The sequence below is a fragment of the Aythya marila genome, assembly GCF_965140915.1.
Source record: "Aythya marila genome assembly, chromosome: 1".
In the NCBI taxonomy this organism is placed as follows: domain Eukaryota; kingdom Metazoa; phylum Chordata; class Aves; order Anseriformes; family Anatidae; genus Aythya; species Aythya marila.
In genome coordinates, this window is record NC_139042.1 from 82128383 (window position 1) to 82145830 (window position 17448).

The 17448-nt window shown below is 41.0% G+C and overlaps 1 protein-coding gene across 1 annotated transcript in view; it reads left to right on the forward strand.

The window, feature by feature from the left end:
* Positions 1 to 17448, forward strand: part of CNKSR2 (connector enhancer of kinase suppressor of Ras 2) — a 227637-nt gene that overhangs the window by 71598 nt on the left and 138591 nt on the right. Inside the window, exon 5 of the mRNA XM_082772835.1 lies at positions 8723 to 8764. Within this exon, the coding sequence (XP_082628961.1) occupies positions 8723 to 8764 (42 nt within the window). The remainder of the gene's footprint in view (positions 1 to 8722; positions 8765 to 17448) is intronic.

The window sequence follows — 17448 nt, forward strand, 5'->3', positions numbered from 1 at the left end:
GAAATACTTGCTGGGGTTTCTAATGAAATAGTGCACCATCTCATTTTAGGAAGAGTGTATTGGAAAAAGTGTGACTCTCTGTATGCAAATTAAGAACTAATATGTGACCAGATCCCAAAGGAAAGCAAAACGATGTCTTTCACACAAAGGAGGGTAGAAATAATTGGAAATGGAAAATGACTTCAGAAAGAAGAAAAGAGCTTAGTGCCCACATTGCATCTCTATTGATCCAGAGAGCAATTTTTCTCAGTAGTTGCTTGATCTGTGGGTGATTCATGTAAGTTATGTTAAATTTTTACATGAAGCATTCTGTTACTATGGTGATAGGTGCCACTCCACGCAAATTGTTTAAATAATATTAAGGCAATTCTTTGTACTCAGTAAGCTGGATAATTGCTATTAGTTTGTACACAAGGGTTGTGAACTTAAAAAGTAAAATAAAATAAAAAATTGCAGTTTCATTAAATGATCATGGAAAGGCTCTAGGTTTTTAGACGCATTTGTGTAGGTTGTATAGGAAATGTCTTTTTGTGTAGCATTTATTTAATAGCTTGCATTATATTTTTTACAATAGGGATATTTTTCTCTTCCTTTAGTATCTTAAATGGCGTGTGTTCACCATTCTGTTTTCTCCCATCTCCGTCGTTTCTTACGTATGTTTCCGATGGGGGAGGACAGAGTGGGTTGCTGCAGATACAGATGAGTTCTGGCTTAAAAGTGGAGGGGCAGGGAATAATAACAGAGTGAGGATGCTATAGACCCAGAATCAAGAAACTGCAGGAACTGAATAATTGTAGCATAAGTGAAAAAGAAAAAATATTTCTGAACGGCAGTGGGAAGAAAATCGACAGGATTTGTGTGGGAAGTGAAGAGTAGTTGGAAATGGCACCCAGGTTGTGAGCTTGTGGGACATAAGGTGGTAGAGTTGTTGACAGAGATAGGGAAAGAAGGGGGAAGTGGGGAGGGCTTGGGAAGAAACGTGATTTCAGCTTTTCAGCATACTGTGTTAGGGCTGGTGGCAAATATCCAGGAAGAGACTAAACTGTGAATGCGAACAGAAGGGACGAGAGATCTGTGACTCATCTGCACAGAGATGATAATTAAAGCAGCATGATTTCAGGACGCTGCTGAGCAATAAGGAAGAGGTTGCAGAAGAGGGGAGAGCTGAGGATAGAGCTTCCAGGGACTGTGGCAGTCTGGAGGAGGAACAGCCACAATGGGAGACTTCTTTGGAGCAACTCAGTGGGAAGAAACTCAAAGAAAGCATATATGCTAGGAAGTCCACTTATAAATAAAATACAGATTTTTAACAATGGCTGTGTAACTCTAAAAATTAATTTTGTATGGCAGCAGCCAAGGACAACCTATGCAAATGCGGGATTCTTGCATAGCTTAAGAGCTTTCTATTGCATTTAGGTAGTGCGACAAGGGAAAGGTATCTTCCTTTCCCCTGCAGCCCTGTCTTTATTCCAGACATTTATAATTGCCAGTGTCCCAAAGTTCACATCTTTTTCATCCAAATCCCTGCTAGACCTCTTAAAATCAAAGATGCGGTAAAGCATTACACTAGGAAAGCTCTAACTGTGTCATGTTCCTAATTCTTTGCCTGTTGGCAGAGGAGAATGTTATTTGCTTGCCAGCTTCTGTAGGCTTGGGGGTATTTAAAAGTTTTATTTTATTTTATTTTTTTTTATGTGGAGGGAGGTTTGGAGGGAAAGGTTTTGAATAGATCTGTATATCTGCCAATTTGTATTTTCTTATGACCATAATTACTTAGACATACCTGTAAATCACATATCAGGAGTTCTCTAATATCCTTCAGCTTCTAATCATCTTGCTCACAACACACAGCGACATTTTGCCATACAACCTGTGCTATATTGATCAAGTTTACTGTTTCAAAGCTGTCATTGCTTAATCCTACAATCAGCTGTATTAGATATATTGTCTACGTTTTCTACGTTAAGTAGCAAAAAAAAGTAACTTGATTACGTCTACCTTATCCCTGCATCAATTTCAAAATTAGGTACTAATGTCTGAGCCTAAGAAAAGCGATGAAGGGTAATAATAAATAAATCTATTATGAAAATTGTGAAACTTTTTTGTCTTCATGTGTTGGCAGAGCTTTACACTTTGTCATCATTAAGAACTTTTGTGAGAACCTCCAGTGAAGATTCCAGAAAACCTCACTCTTGTGTGGCTCTCTTGCCATAGCTGAACTGGGCAGAATTCAAACAAAATGAGCCTTCCTCAAGCCAGTGACATAAATTTTCTGGAGCTGGGGATACTTGAAGAGACTTAAAGAGGGCTTCTTGAAGACAGAACAACTTATTTTTGAAGGTGTTGTTTGGGGGGAGGGCTGAAGAGCCTGGGAGTTCTGATCTGAGCATTCTCCAGTTAATTATTTTTTATTGTTGCTAAGTAGCAGGGCTGACAGACCATCCATTTGACATAGACTGGTATTAAAGGATTCAGTTACAGTTGTAATCAATTTGAGAAGCAAAGAGATTTAAAGGATGGCTTGGCTTACTTCCAGCCAATGGCTGCACTGCTCAAAGAAGGTTTTATACCAAAGGTTTGGCAATGCATGAGAGTCTGAACCCTCTTTTAGCAATCATGTAATTCATTATTTTTGTTACAAATAGAGAACTGGAGTTACATACATTTTGCGTGACTTCAAAATAATAGTGATAGCAATTCTATCAGACATCTGTTTTTAAGCAGTACATAAAGTCTAGCTGTTGCCCTCTTAAAACTAGACATAGAAGATGTGGAGATGCATTTCCCAAGCGATTTCACCACCATTTTAAAGATTATGTTCCTAATCTTGCCTCTATTTTATCAACAAAAGACTGATTAAAAAGTGCAATGCAAGCACATGAGCACACACAGACACACACACACAAATTGCCTTCATGTAGATTCAGTTGGATTGCAGAGAAAAACACGTGAAAAAACAGTGAAGAAACTCTGCCAGAAGCAGCTCAAAAGCTCCCTGGAGAATGAATGCTCTCATGAGAAGTCCTTGTTTTACACTGGTTTCTACAGTTGACTCCACCTCTGTAGCACCACACAGCTTCTTTTGATCAATGCTACAATGGTATGAATTCACAAAGGATGTGTTTGGGCTAACATGTTACCTGAGAATCAGGAGGTTTGTTTTTTGTCCTTGGCAAGAATGTAACCTGCTGATGTACCAACCCTACCTAGGAACTTTCTCTGCCGTGGAGGAAAAAAATAAATCAGGATGACTAAATACATGAACAACCAAGACATTCTTCTGGGCAACAATGAAATACAATGAAACAACAACACAGTGAAAGAAGTCCTTGCTTTCTCTTGAGCACTCTCATTTACAGATTACTAGGAATGCTGAGCTGTGGCTGAGTTGTTGCTGAAAGAATCAACAAACATTTTTTCTGCAATTCTCCATTTTCTTATTACTTGAATATTTGCATGTATATTATATTTTCTGAACTAGTATATCTTTATTCTCAAACTAAGTTGTGGGGTTAAGAGGAACTTGAGGCTTCCAAAAAGAATACAGTACTGTAGATGCCCAGAATGTGGCCAAACCAATAATAATAATAGTAGTAATAAGAAGAATGATGGCGGTTTCTGGATGGTATTTTGCAATTGCCCTGGGAAGTGTTTGACAGGTAATTGCAATAGATACTTTGACAGGCTGCTGACTCAGATGTGTAATCCACATGATATATATGCAAAAATAGAAGTGTTTTCTGCAGAATGTTATCCTATAGTTATAGTACAGGAGAACTGGATGATCGCTGTAGCGAGGTGGGGGTTGGTTTGTTCTCCCACATGCCTGGTGACAGGACGAGGGGGAATGGGCTTAAGTTGAGCCAGGGGAGTTTTAGGTTAGATGTTAGGAAGAACTTCTTTACTGAAAGGGTTGTGAGGCATTGGAACAGGCTGCCCAGGGAAGTGGTGGAGTCACCATCCCTGGAAGTCTTCAAAAGACATTTAGATGTAGAGCTTAGGGATATGGTTTAGTGGGGACTGTTAGCGTTAGGTCAGAGGTTGGACTCGATGATCTTGAGGTCTCTTCCAACCTAGAAATTCTGTGATTCTGTGATTCTGTGATCTTTTTCCCTTATAGGATCGGTGAGCATTATGTTGATTTGGCATGTCTTCTAGACCTCAATATTTCACATTTTGAGTTGAGATTTAATCAACTTGGGTGGAAAGAAAAGAACCAAAGCATAAGAAAAGTGTTGGTGTAATTAGCTGACCCAATTCCCCACTTCTGTGACATACTAAAATAGAGGTTTAGAAATACAGTAATAATAGCAAGAGGAGAAGAAAAGAAATTAGAAAAACAAAGCAGCGTAAGCATTGCTTTTGAAAACAAAAAATCTACAAATATTTGTATTTTATATATGTTACTTCAAGGGTGAATTGTTCTAGCAAAGTGGGGAAACAGGGTGACTTTGGCAGCATTGTCACCAGTCAGTGCTGTTGAATTCAGTAGATCTAATTCTAAGTGTGTTCAATAATTCTTACTAAGGGGAATTATGACAGGATATTTGCAGATAAAATTTGTAATTTTTATAGAAACAACACAGAATTATGCTTGTGAATCTGACTTCTGGAAGAAACACACTATAAATAATGCATTTCAGTTGGAGTGTAACGTCAGTCTTGCTAGTCTTACAATTAGATTTTAAAATTATACTTTATTTTTTTTCTGAAAGTACAGGAGACCTCTCTCCTTGATTACACAGAATCACAGAATCACAGAATTTCTAGGTTGGAAGAGACCTCAAGATCATCGAATCCAACCTCTGACCTAACGCTAGCAGTCCCCACTAAACCATATCCCTAAGCTCTACATCTAAACGTCTTTTGAAGACTTCCAGGGATGGTGACTCCACCACTTCCCTGGGCAGCCTGTTCCAATGCCTCACAACCCTTTCAGTAAAGAAGTTCTTCCTAACATCTAACCTAAAACTCCCCTGGCTCAACTTAAGCCCATTCCCCCCTGTCCTGTCACCAGGCATGTGGGAGAACAGGCCAACCCCCACCTCGCTACAGCCTCCTTTAAGGTACCTGTAGAGAGCGATAAGGTCGCCCCTGAGCCTCCTCTTCTCCAGGCTGAACAAGCCCAGCTCCCTCAGCCGCTCCTCGTAGGACTTGTTCTCCAGGCCCCTCACCAGCTTCGTCACCCTTCTCTGCACCCGCTCAAGCACCTCGATGTCCTTCTTGTAGCGAGGGGCCCAAAACTGAACACAGTACTCAAGGTGCGGCCTCACCAGAGCTGAGTACTGAGGTTTATTCTTGCTCTTTTGAACTTCTCCTACCACATTTTTTTTTCTTTCTCTTCTAATTTTGGACTTTATTCTTCCCTTTTTATTAAGATCTTAGCTTAGTCCCATCTGCCTCTACAAAGGAAAGGACCAAAAGGACCTTTTGCCTGTTTTGATACATGAGATAGAGCTGCAAATAGTGACCAAGAAAAGCTGATGTTAGTAGTTAAGTTGTGCCACTGTATTGCCCTTTTAGTTCTCTTTCTTTGCGGACAGTACTGTCTCATGTTTGTCTCTGAAACTACTATTGCCCAATATTTGACTACATGTTTAGAAAATATATATTAACACAGAGTTTCGAATACAAGAAAAAGAACTGCATTTATTGCTTTATTAGCAACCTGCTCTATTAACATTTTAGGAAACAATATACATTGAGAATACAACCTAAAGCTGACTGAGCTCAGGTTTTGGTCAGTTGGGTAGATAGAGATAAATACCCTGACTTTTTTTTTTTTTTTTAAATTTGTTGGTGAATATTCATGTGAAGTTCAGACAACAAACAGGTAAAAGCAAAACTCTTCTTAACGATATATGCATATTTCTGTTCAGGGGTAATCATAGTATTCTTTCACTAAATGAATAGCCAATTTTTATCTTGTGTTGGAGGAAAGCTTGGTTGCAGGTTTTTTGTGTATTTCCTGGTTTCCTGAAGCAGAAAAATAGTTGAAGTTAGATTTGTGTATTATCTGTTTCTTACCTTAATTGTAATGTTTTGGTACTGTGGGTAAACAGATACTTAAGATTTTTCAGGAGTAAGATGTATGTTTGTAGTCTAGGTATGGAAGGAAGAGATGTTTTCCAGCTGTAGATGGTATGTTATTAAGAACAAAAAATTGTTCCTAATTGCATAAGTAGTGACTCTCTTTGTGCTCTCAAGTGCTTTAAATTCTTTTAAGCTCTTTTATTTGAAATGAAATAGGTATGTAATAGTAGTGGTGAAAGTCCACAGTAAAAAGCATTCAGTTTATCATTGTACATAAGGCATATCTGAAGAGCGTGGGCTCAATTATCCTCAAAGTAGTGGAGTGACTTAAAAGATCTAAGGGGAAATAAACTGTTGACTCTGAAGAAAAGTGACATGTAGGTTTTGCTCTAGGGATCATTCAAAAGCATTCTCAGCTCCTATCTCCAGGGATGGCTGCGGGAAGTTAAAACAAGCTTGCTACAATGCAGGGATTGGCTTTGGTAACCTTTTGTAGGTTTCTTTTGAGTCCTAGACTTCAGGGCTGCTCTAGGCTATGTTCACATGTGTCTCTGCACTCCTTCACATCTCCCTCAGTTGAGGTTTGAATAGTTGCATGTAATTCCTGTATGGGAAAGGTATATTTTGGATTATTTTTTTTAACCTAAGCATTGTTTGCTTTCTTTCAATTTCTGTCTTTTATTTACTAAACTATTTTTCTCTTGCCTGAATAGAAAATGCAGCATCAACCTTTCCTGTGTGTGAGGATCTTATATAGCAATTCCTCTTTCCAGACACTGAATTTGTAGGTAGTTGTGTGATGAGGAGAGAATTGGAGGGTAAAGTCACCTGTACCAATACACAGAGAGTGTATAGTTTTCTACTCGCTTTACTGTCTTTGGTAGATTGAGAAATGTATTTTTAATTATACTCTGGGTTTGTCAGAAATAAGCATGTTTCTTTAGCTTCCTTCATGATTGTGTCGAAGAGTTTCATTTCAAGGATGTAGCTGTGTTTCTTCCTTACTCATTTTTTTCCTGGCTGTAACGAACCTCTATAGTATTTAAAAACCCAGAATCCCCTATCCCTTAGCAGTGAGAATTCTCAGTGTCCTCTGTAAGCCGAATGTTAAACTTATAGTAAACTCCTCATTACAAATGAAATAATTATGTCTGCTTAGAAGCATATTTTTTTCAATATAAACGTTGAAATCCTTTCCTGATATTTTTGCAGAATGATTCATAAGAAACCGTGCAGAACATAGATGTACCCAGATTGAAAATGTTATATGCCTTCCCACATATAAAAATGAAATGTGTGTTTTGCTACTAAGATTGCAAATACTTCATTGATGTCTGCATATAATTAAATGTGTTAGATTTTCTTTCCGGCTGTACATAATTGCAAATGTTTCCTGAATGCCAACAGCTGTTATTAGGAAAATACTCCCTGATAAACCTGCTGCTTCTGCATAGGTTGTTTTATATAAAGCTTAAGAACACAGTGGCTGTTCTTGCCCAAGTAACGCTAGAAATATTTTGTGATCTAAAATTTCATTTTTTAAAAAACAATTGCATATAACAAAGTTGTTTTCAAAGAGGATAAACCAATTAAAAAATGACCTAAAATGTGAAAATTTAGTCATGTTTTTCAAGTGAGTTATTTTGTAGGTTATAAAACATCTATTCCAAACTGAACTTGTGCTAATTATCATACAACTACAGCATCTGGTGAACTTAAGAAAGAGTGGCTCTTTCACCAGTGTTGGTTGCATTTCACATGCTCTCTACCTTACTAATTCCTATACTTCTAGTTCTCTATATCAACTGAGATTTTAGCCTGTCAGGAAGAACTTTCACAGTCCCCAGCTTCCCATCTGATAGTCTGTCTTATAGAGACTGCCTCACATTCCAGGTAAGGTGGTGATGATGTCCATACGGTCTCCACCAGGCTTCATGTAATAAGATGGTCCAACTCAAGTTTCCTGTGTGTTTTTTATTCTATGTTTCTCTTCCCTCCTATTCTGTGGAGTGCTCTAGACAACCAACATTTCTCTTTTTTTCTTCTTCTCAAGGTTTTCCTTCTCTTCTTTGGTGGGGTGTGCAAAAATGACAGTGCAGCTCACTAGGAATTGTTCAGCGTAGTTTTCTAACTCTCTTGCACAGCTTTAAATGGAGGAAAAATTAAGAAATCAGATTAGTTAACCACAAGTAAAGTTGAAACAGTGAGGGAGGGAGACAGTCTTGTACAGTGGCTTCAACCCTTTTTGTTTTGCAGCCTTGCAAACTTTTCAAGGGGAGTGTCTCCAGGAGAGTGTATTTAAAACACTTCTGGTTTTCAAGGTGACCACTAGAAGGAGGCCATACTTTTCCCCAGTCAGGTCCTGCTGGTTGAAGCCACTTGGCTGACATGTTTGATTAGCTGGTGTGTACCAAAATGATGTAATGTGGAGGAAGATCATTACCTATCTCAAGGAAGGAAGCAACAACAACAAGTAGTGAATGGACATAGGCATTTACCAGTAGTTCCTTTTGGTGCTAGATTCACACTTTGTTTACATAAGTCTATCCATTCTAGTTGAGACTTTGAAATCTATTGCTTTATTCCAAAAACTTTGATTATATTTAATTATTTTTAAGGATAAATCTCAGAAAGTTGATTGATTAGATCAATTTAGATCAATTTTGTCTTTTCTGCTTTACTTTTTCAGGATTGCACAGTATATGAAACAGAGAATAAAATTCTTCATGTGGTAAGTAGTTTTTGGATTTTTATTAATATATTTATATCGAATACATAGGATTCTATCTCTGTGCGTTTTGTGCTTTTTCTGTGTAATATCAATGTAATAATGAACTAATCTGGATATGACTGACTGCTGAATATATGGAAATAAGTATGAGTAGGTAATGACTGTTAGGAAAGCCAAACTTGGCATATGAGAAGTCTGAAACTTCACAAGGGCTTGTGTTTTACTCTAGTTCACACCCATCTGTTATTTGTAAAACATGGTTAGAAGAATGATTTTGAAAAATTGGACTTTCTTCTAGAGAACTGTTTGCTGGGCTTTTATGAAATTGTATACATTTGTTAGCAATATAGCTTCATTTATACAGCTTTATTTCTTTTAGGATTGTGGAGCTAGTCCAGTGATAAGATTAATGAAATACTTTCCTGATGAATTCACAGAATAAATACAACTGTTTATTCCCAGAATCCATACTGCTATCTGTAGATAGCAAATAAAGCAGGTGAAATTCATGAGAACTTAACAACAGAACATAGGATGCGTTGGAAGGGCTGATACTTTGGGGGACGGAGAGTCAGAAGCTTGACCACAACTTGTCTGACACAGTACCTAACTTTCAGATGTTAAATTGTCTTTCTTGTTGTGGCTATTGTTTAGTGAGTATTTAGTTAACCCTGACCCTGCTTCTAAACTTTCAATATGAAGTTGTTCTTCATAAGAGTAAATAATGAAATTAATCATATTTTATATCTCACTTTGCTTCACTTTTAGGTAGGTTTTGATATCTTATTTTTCTTATTATAGTTTAAGCAAGAAAAAAAATACTTTAAAATATGATCTTCCCAGGTACTTTTGCTATACTTTTTTATTCAGTGCTCCCATATCAAATGCATGGCAAACTGAGTTCTGTAATCTTTTGACACTTAGATTTCACAGCGATGTGCAATAAAAAGTCTCCTTGTATTTTTAAGTTACACTGACATTTTTTCCCCTGTGGGACACAAGGAATTTGCATTTTCAGTTGGGCTGACATCATCATCTTTGCTAGGCTGAGCTTTGCAAGCATTTAAGTAATTTTTAAGTAACGAAGTTTTTTGCATAATCTTGGCAAAAGTTGAAGTGCTGTAAGTTTGAAATCATTATATAAAGCCTGGTTTTCAATACATGCTTGTTTTGTGCTGTAAGAGCCAAGAGTTTTGACATCTGCTATATACAGCATATATCATTTACAAATTAGCAAACAGGATTGGAAAGAGAGCTGGCAATGTTTAGAGCTGATAAAGCATCAGTTAATGTAGTTTTCAATGGACAATTTTGAGGAAACCAAGGGATTCATTTAAGGTATGTGAATGGAAAAATTTGAGACAGGTTTCGTTATAGTTACATGAAAACTAACTGTACATGATGAAGTTATATTACCTTACATCATTCAGATTCACACAGGCTTATTTCTTTAATCTACAATAACCACTTTGTGGTGACAGGTGGACATATAAATTATTGTTGAGACCTGAATTAGGGTCTATGATTAGTGCTCAAGCTTGCAAGGAAACATGAACAAACTGTTGAACTGATTGCAAAAGCTTAGGATTAAAGATGACTGTAGGTGTTGTACATAACTTGGATCATTTCTGAATGTTTCTGAACATGTTGCATTTCAATTGATGGATGGGATTTCATGAAACAAAAGCAAACAAGGAAAGAAATCTGTGGCTGAATAATTAAAAGATGGGATTTGAAATCATATTTTGAATTTGAAAGGGAATATTTTAAAAGTGCAAATTAAAAGCTTGAGGAAAGAACTGAAATTGGAAGTAGTCTCTGTTCCCTGTAACTCCTCTCCTGGGAAGACAGAAAAAAAAAGTGCTGTGGCCTTAGCTAAATAGACAGTTAAAAATAAAAATTAAAAAAAAAAAAAAAAAGAAGAAGAAGAAGAAAGGAAAAAACAAAAGGAAATCTCAAGATCTTGAGTGAGCATGGTATGTTTTATGCCAGTGTCAAACAAGGCCAAGGGCTGCATCCTGCACCTGGGGCACAACAACCCCAATCAGCACTACAGGCTGGGAGATGAGTGGTTAGAAAGCTGCTTGGCAGAGAAGGACCTGGGAGTATTGGTTGATAGTCGGCTGAATATGAGCCAGCAGTGTGCTCAGGTGGCCAAGAAGACCACCAGCATCCTGGCTTGCATAAGAAACTGTGGCCAGCAGGGCTAGGGAAGCGATTGTCCCCCTTTACTCGGCTCTGGTGAGGCTGCATCTTGAGTACTGTGTTCAGTTTTGGGCCCCTCACTACAGGAAGGACATAGAGGTGCTCAAGTGTGTCCAGAGAAGGGCAACAAAGCTGGTGAGGGTTCTGGAGAAGAAGTCTTACAAGGAGTGGCTGAGGGAGCTGGGATTGTTCAGCCTGGAAAAGAGGAGACTCGGGGCAACCTTATCCAGTCACCATCCCTGGAGGTCTTTAAAAAACGATTAAATGTAGAGCTTGGTGATATGGTTTAGTGGAGGACTTGTTAGTGTTAGGTCAGAGGTTGGACTCGGTGTTCTTGGAGGTCTCTTCGAACCTAGATGATTCTGTGATATTAGTTGCCTTATTAGATATCAAAATGGACTGTGCATCCTAGAGGTGAATGTTACTAAGAAGGTTCTCTGATATGAAAAAAATAGTAGTAAATTTTAGTAAAGGCATAGAAAGAGTCTTAAGTGAGAAACGTGGAAAAACTAGCAGATACTGGGGGGAGAGGCCACACAAACAAGTAGTATCTACAGAGAAAGTAAGTTTTCTCTACTTAAATTAAAAGATGAAACTATTTTAAGTCTGTTCTCTGAATACATTTCCCATTAGCAATCCGTGCACTCTCATTTGGGTAACAGAAATATATCTGGCTAGCATTGGATCCAACTACCTCTGAGTGATCAAATACCAACGTATAGCTGTGTTAGCTGGGGTGACTTACAGAGGAACTTGAATTCAAAGCCATGGGCTCTTCCTGTATGATTTCATGTACCACATTCTCTTTATGACAGAAGAAACCATGGTTCCTCATGAAAGTGAAAGGCGGTGACTTATAACTGATTGGCAATTAACGTAATTAATCTGAGGAAGTTATTGTTGCAAGGTATTGTTCTCACTAAGGACTGAAGTAAAATTTTAAAAGCTTCTTTTTACTAAAAAAAAAAATAAAATAAAAAATCCTACAACTATGGCAATAAAAATATTAAATGGCAGGTACATACTTGTCGTGGTTTAACCCGACCGGCAGCTAAACACCACGCAGCCGTTCGCTCACCCTCCCCCCTCCCTCTCTGGGACGGGGGAGAGAAATGGAAAGTGAAGCCCGTGAGTTGAGATAAAGACAGTTTAATAAGACAGGAAAAAAAATAACAAAAATAATAATAACAATAATAATAATGATGATACAATGGTGATAATACGAAAGTAATAATAGTATGTACAAACAAGTGATGCACAATGCAATTGCTCACCACCCGCTGACCGATGCCCAGCCTAACCCCGAGCAGTCCGGCCCCCTCCCCCCGGCTAGCCACCCCTATATATTGTTTAGCATGACGTCAGATGGTATGGAATACCCCTTTGGCTAGTTTGGGTCACCTGTCCTGGGTCTGTCCCCTCCCAGCTCTTACTGCACCCCCCAGCCTGCCCGTTGGCAGGACAGAGCAAAGGCTGAGATGTCCTTGGCTTAGTATAAGCACTGCTCTGCAACAATTAAAGCATCGGGGTGTTATCAGCACTCTTCTCATTCTAAGCCAAAACACAGCATTCCACCAGCTACTAGGAAGAAAATTAATTCTGTGCTAACTGAAACCAGGACATCTATCCACCCCTTATTCCATACCATTTATGTCATGCTCAGGTTACACTCTTTTCCATACATTCTAATTAGTCACCTATAGTAATCATGGTAGTGATAACATACAGTATAATATACTATTTAACATGGTGCAATTCAGTTCATGGGCTATTCTCACCCAGTATTAAATCTCCTTGAGGTACACACCGGACCTCTCCGTTCTTTTGCATTACCCACCAAGTATATCCAGGTCCCTGAGCGAAAACAATTCCACGAATAGGTTTGCCTTTTCCTGAGGCAGGAGTAGCCCAGACTGTTTTACCCAGCATATTTTTTACATGCACTACAGGAACTTTATCCCCATCTACAGTACGTAACAGGTTTGATTGGGCAGGTCCAGCTCGGTTGGTAGATCCCCTAGTATTGACTAACCAGGTGGCCTTTGCCAAATGCGTATCCCAGTTTTTGAACGTCCCAGCGCCCATTGCTTTCAAGGTAGTCTTTAACAGGCCATTGTATCGTTCAACTTTCCCGGAGGCTGGTGCATGATAGGGGATGTGATACACCCATTCAATACCATGTTCTTTGGCCCAAGTGTCTATAAGGTTGTTTCGGAAGTGAGTCCCATTGTCTGATTCTATTCTTTCTGGGGTGCCATGTCGCCATAGGACTTGCTTTTCAAGGCCCAGGATGGTGTTCCGGGCGGTAGCATGAGGCACAGGATATGTTTCCAGCCATCCGGTGGTTGCTTCCACCATTGTAAGTACGTGGCGCTTGCCATTGCGAGTTTGAGGGAGTGTGATGTAATCAATCTGCCAGGCCTCTCCATATTTATATTTCAGCCATCGTCCTCCATACCAAAGAGGCTTTGACCGTTTGGCTTGCTTGATTGCAGCACATGTTTCACAGTCATGAATAACCTGTGCTATAGCGTCCATGGTCAAGTCCACCCCTCGATCACGAGCCCATCTGTATGTTGCATCTCTACCTTGATGGCCTGAGGTGTCATGGGCCCATCGGGCTATAAATAATTCACCTTTATGCTGCCAATCCAGGTCCACCTGAGCTACTTCAATCTTAGCAGCCTGATCCACCTGCTGGTTGTTTTGATGTTCTTCAGTAGCCCGATTCTTGGGCACATGAGCATCTACGTGGCGTACTTTCACAGCCAGGTTCTCTACCCGAGCAGCAATATCTTGCCACAATGCAGCAGCCCAGATAGGTTTGCCCCTACGCTGCCAGTTGTTTTGCTTCCATTGCTGTAACCATCCCCACAGGGCATTTGCTACCATCCATGAATCGGTGTAGAGATAGAGAACTGGCCATTTTTCTCGTTCAGCAATGTCTAAAGCCAGCTGAATGGCTTTCACTTCTGCAAACTGACTCGATTCACCTTCTCCCTCAGCAGCTTCTGCAACTCGTCGCGTAGGACTCCATACAGCAGCCTTCCATCTCCGATGCTTCCCCACAATACGACAGGACCCATCAGTGAACAGGGCATATTTCTTTTCATTCTCTGGCAACTGGTTGTACAGTGGGGCTTCTTCAGCACGACCCACCTCCTCCTCTGATGATATCCCAAAGTATTTGCCTTCTGGCCAGTCCATGATCACTTCCAATATTCCTGGGCGACTGGGGTTTCCTATTCGAGCCCGCTGAGTAATCAGTGCAACCCACTTGCTCCATGTAGCATCAGTTGCATGATGCGTAGAGGGGACCCTTCCCTTGAACATCCAGCCTAGTACCGGTAATCGGGGTGCTAGGAGGAGCTGCGCTTCAGTACCGACCACCTCCGAAGCAGATCGAACTCCTTCATATGCTGCCAATATCTCCTTTTCAGTTGGAGTATAGCGGGCCTCAGATCCTCTGTATCCCCGACTCCAAAACCCCAGAGGCCGACCTCGAGTTTCCCCAGGTTCTTTCTGCCAGAGGCTCCAGGTGGGGCCGTTCTCCCCGGCTGCAGTGTAGAGCACATTCTTTACATCTGGTCCTGTTCGAACTGGCCCAAGGGCTACTGCATGGACTATTTCCTGCTTGATTTGTTCAAAGGCTTGTCGTTGTTCAGGGCCCCATTCAAACTCATTCTTCTTACGAGTTACTTGGTAGAGTGGGTTTACAATCAGACTGTAATTTGGGATGTGCATTCTCCAAAACCCCACAACACCTAGGAAAGTCTGTGTTTCTTTTTTGTTAGTTGGTGGAGACATAGCTGTTATTTTGTTGATCACATCCATTGGGATTTGACGACGTCCATCTTGCCATTTTATTCCTAAAAACTGGATCTCCCGTGCAGGTCCTTTGACTTTATTTTGTTTTATGGCAAAACCGGCTTTCAGAAGGATTTGGACTATTTTCTTCCCTTTCTCGAAAACTTCCTCTGCTGTGTCACCCCACACAATAATGTCATCGATGTACTGCAGGTGTTCGGGAGCTTCCCCCTGCTCTAGTGCAGACTGGATCAGCCCATGGCAAATGGTAGGGCTGTGTTTCCACCCCTGGGGCAGCCTATTCCAAGTATATTGGACTCCCCTCCAAGTGAAGGCAAATTGTGGCCTGCACTCTGCTGCTAGAGGGATGGAGAAAAATGCATTAGCGATATCAATTGTGGCGTACCACTTGGCTGCCTTCGATTCAAGTTCATACTGAAGTTCCAGCATGTCCGGCACTGCAGCACTCAGTGGTGGCGTGACTTCGTTCAGGCCGCGATAGTCCACTGTTAGTCTCCACTCGCCATTAGACTTTCGCACTGGCCATATGGGACTATTGAAAGGTGAATGAGTCTTGCTGATCACTCCTTGGCTCTCCAATTGACGAATTAGCTTATGGATGGGAATCAGGGAGTCTCGGTTGGTGCGATATTGCCGCCGGTGCACAGTTGTGGTAGCAATTGGCACTTGCTGTTCTTCGACCCTCAGCAACCCCACAACAGAGGGGTCCTCTGAGAGACCAGGCAAGGTAGATAATTGTTTAATGCCCTCTGTCTCTAAGGCAGCAATACCAAAAGCCCACCGGAACCCTTTTGGGTCCTTGCAGTATCCTCTTCTAAGATAGTCTATGCCAAGGATACATGGAGCATCCGGACCAGTCACAATGCGGTGCTTTTCCCACTCATTCCCAGTCAGACTCACTTCAGCCTCCAATACAGTCAACTGCTGAGATCCCCCTGTCACTCCACAAATATAGATGGGCTCTGGTCCTTTATAGCTCGATGGCATTATAGTACATTGTGCACCGGTGTCTACTAAAGCCTTATACTTCTGTGCGCGTGATGTGCCAGGCCATCGAATCCACACAGTCCAATAAACTCGATTGTCCCTTTCCTCCCCCTGGCTGGAGGCAGGGCCCCCCTAATCCTGGTCAGAATCTTCCTCGTTTCTGTGTTTGAAGGACTGTCTGCTGGAAGTTGGAGCAGCAAACTTTTCGGAGAATCCCTTTTTCCTGATTGTTTTCTTTTGCAACTCACGTACCCGTGCCTCTAGGGTCGCGGTAGATTTTCCATCCCACTTTCTCATGTCCTCTCCATGGTCTCGTAAGTAAAACCACAGGGTGGCACGGGGTGAGTACCCACCATATCGTCTTCCTTGTGTGGGTGAACGCCTACCCCTGACAGCTGAGACACTGCTCTAGATGCCTGCCCATATCCACCCATACTCCCTGCCACCCACAACTATACTGCCTCCGGGCAGATCTCCGGATGAGCTTCATAAGTAGTTGTTTAACTTTAAGCAGAATCTGAAGTGCATTCATGAGGCAGAACAACAAGACTATGGTATTCTGAGTATTCCAGAAATATTCAATATCTTGGAGAGCTATTGTGACAAGCTCAGGGGATAAGAGGGTGGTGAAGGAGGAAGGCAGAGTGACCCAGGAGGATACAGGGGTGGTGAAGGAGAAAGGGAGAGTAAGCAAGTAAGGAAAAATATCCTCCCCTTTCCCCTCCACAGATTGACTCTCTAATGGAGAAAAACAATAGGTATAATTGCTAATAGTTCCCAAGATGCTGTTTCCAAAGTACAGAGTCCACGATGTTACTGAGTATAAATACCAAGTTAGAGTCATGACCAGATATCTTATCGTCTCATAAGCCATTGCTATAACACTTAGTACCATAATGGTCTGAAACCAGGGCCCGGAGAGGAGAAACAACACTACAGAGAGCAAATACGGAAAATAATGTACTATAATACTCAATTTGGAAAACAGGCGCAGCAGAGTTGTGATTAAAGCAATCAGCATCATGACAAGTGACTATTAAGCAGGTCTAATCCTTCCACCAATTTTAGTTTAACACACTCTGATCAGATCTGCCGTTATCTCAACCTTTCGGGCCCCACGTTGGGCGCCAAAAAGACTGTCGTGGTTTAACCCGACCGGCAGCTAAACACCACGCAGCCGTTCGCTCACCCTCCCCCCTCCCTCTCTGGGACGGGGGAGAGAAATGGAAAGTGAAGCCCGTGAGTTGAGATAAAGACAGTTTAATAAGACAGGAAAAAAAATAACAAAAATAATAATAACAATAATAATAATGATGATACAATGGTGATAATACGAAAGTAATAATAGTATGTACAAACAAGTGATGCACAATGCAATTGCTCACCACCCGCTGACCGATGCCCAGCCTAACCCCGAGCAGTCCGGCCCCCTCCCCCCGGCTAGCCACCCCTATATATTGTTTAGCATGACGTCAGATGGTATGGAATACCCCTTTGGCTAGTTTGGGTCACCTGTCCTGGGTCTGTCCCCTCCCAGCTCTTACTGCACCCCCCAGCCTGCCCGTTGGCAGGACAGAGCAAAGGCTGAGATGTCCTTGGCTTAGTATAAGCACTGCTCTGCAACAATTAAAGCATCGGGGTGTTATCAGCACTCTTCTCATTCT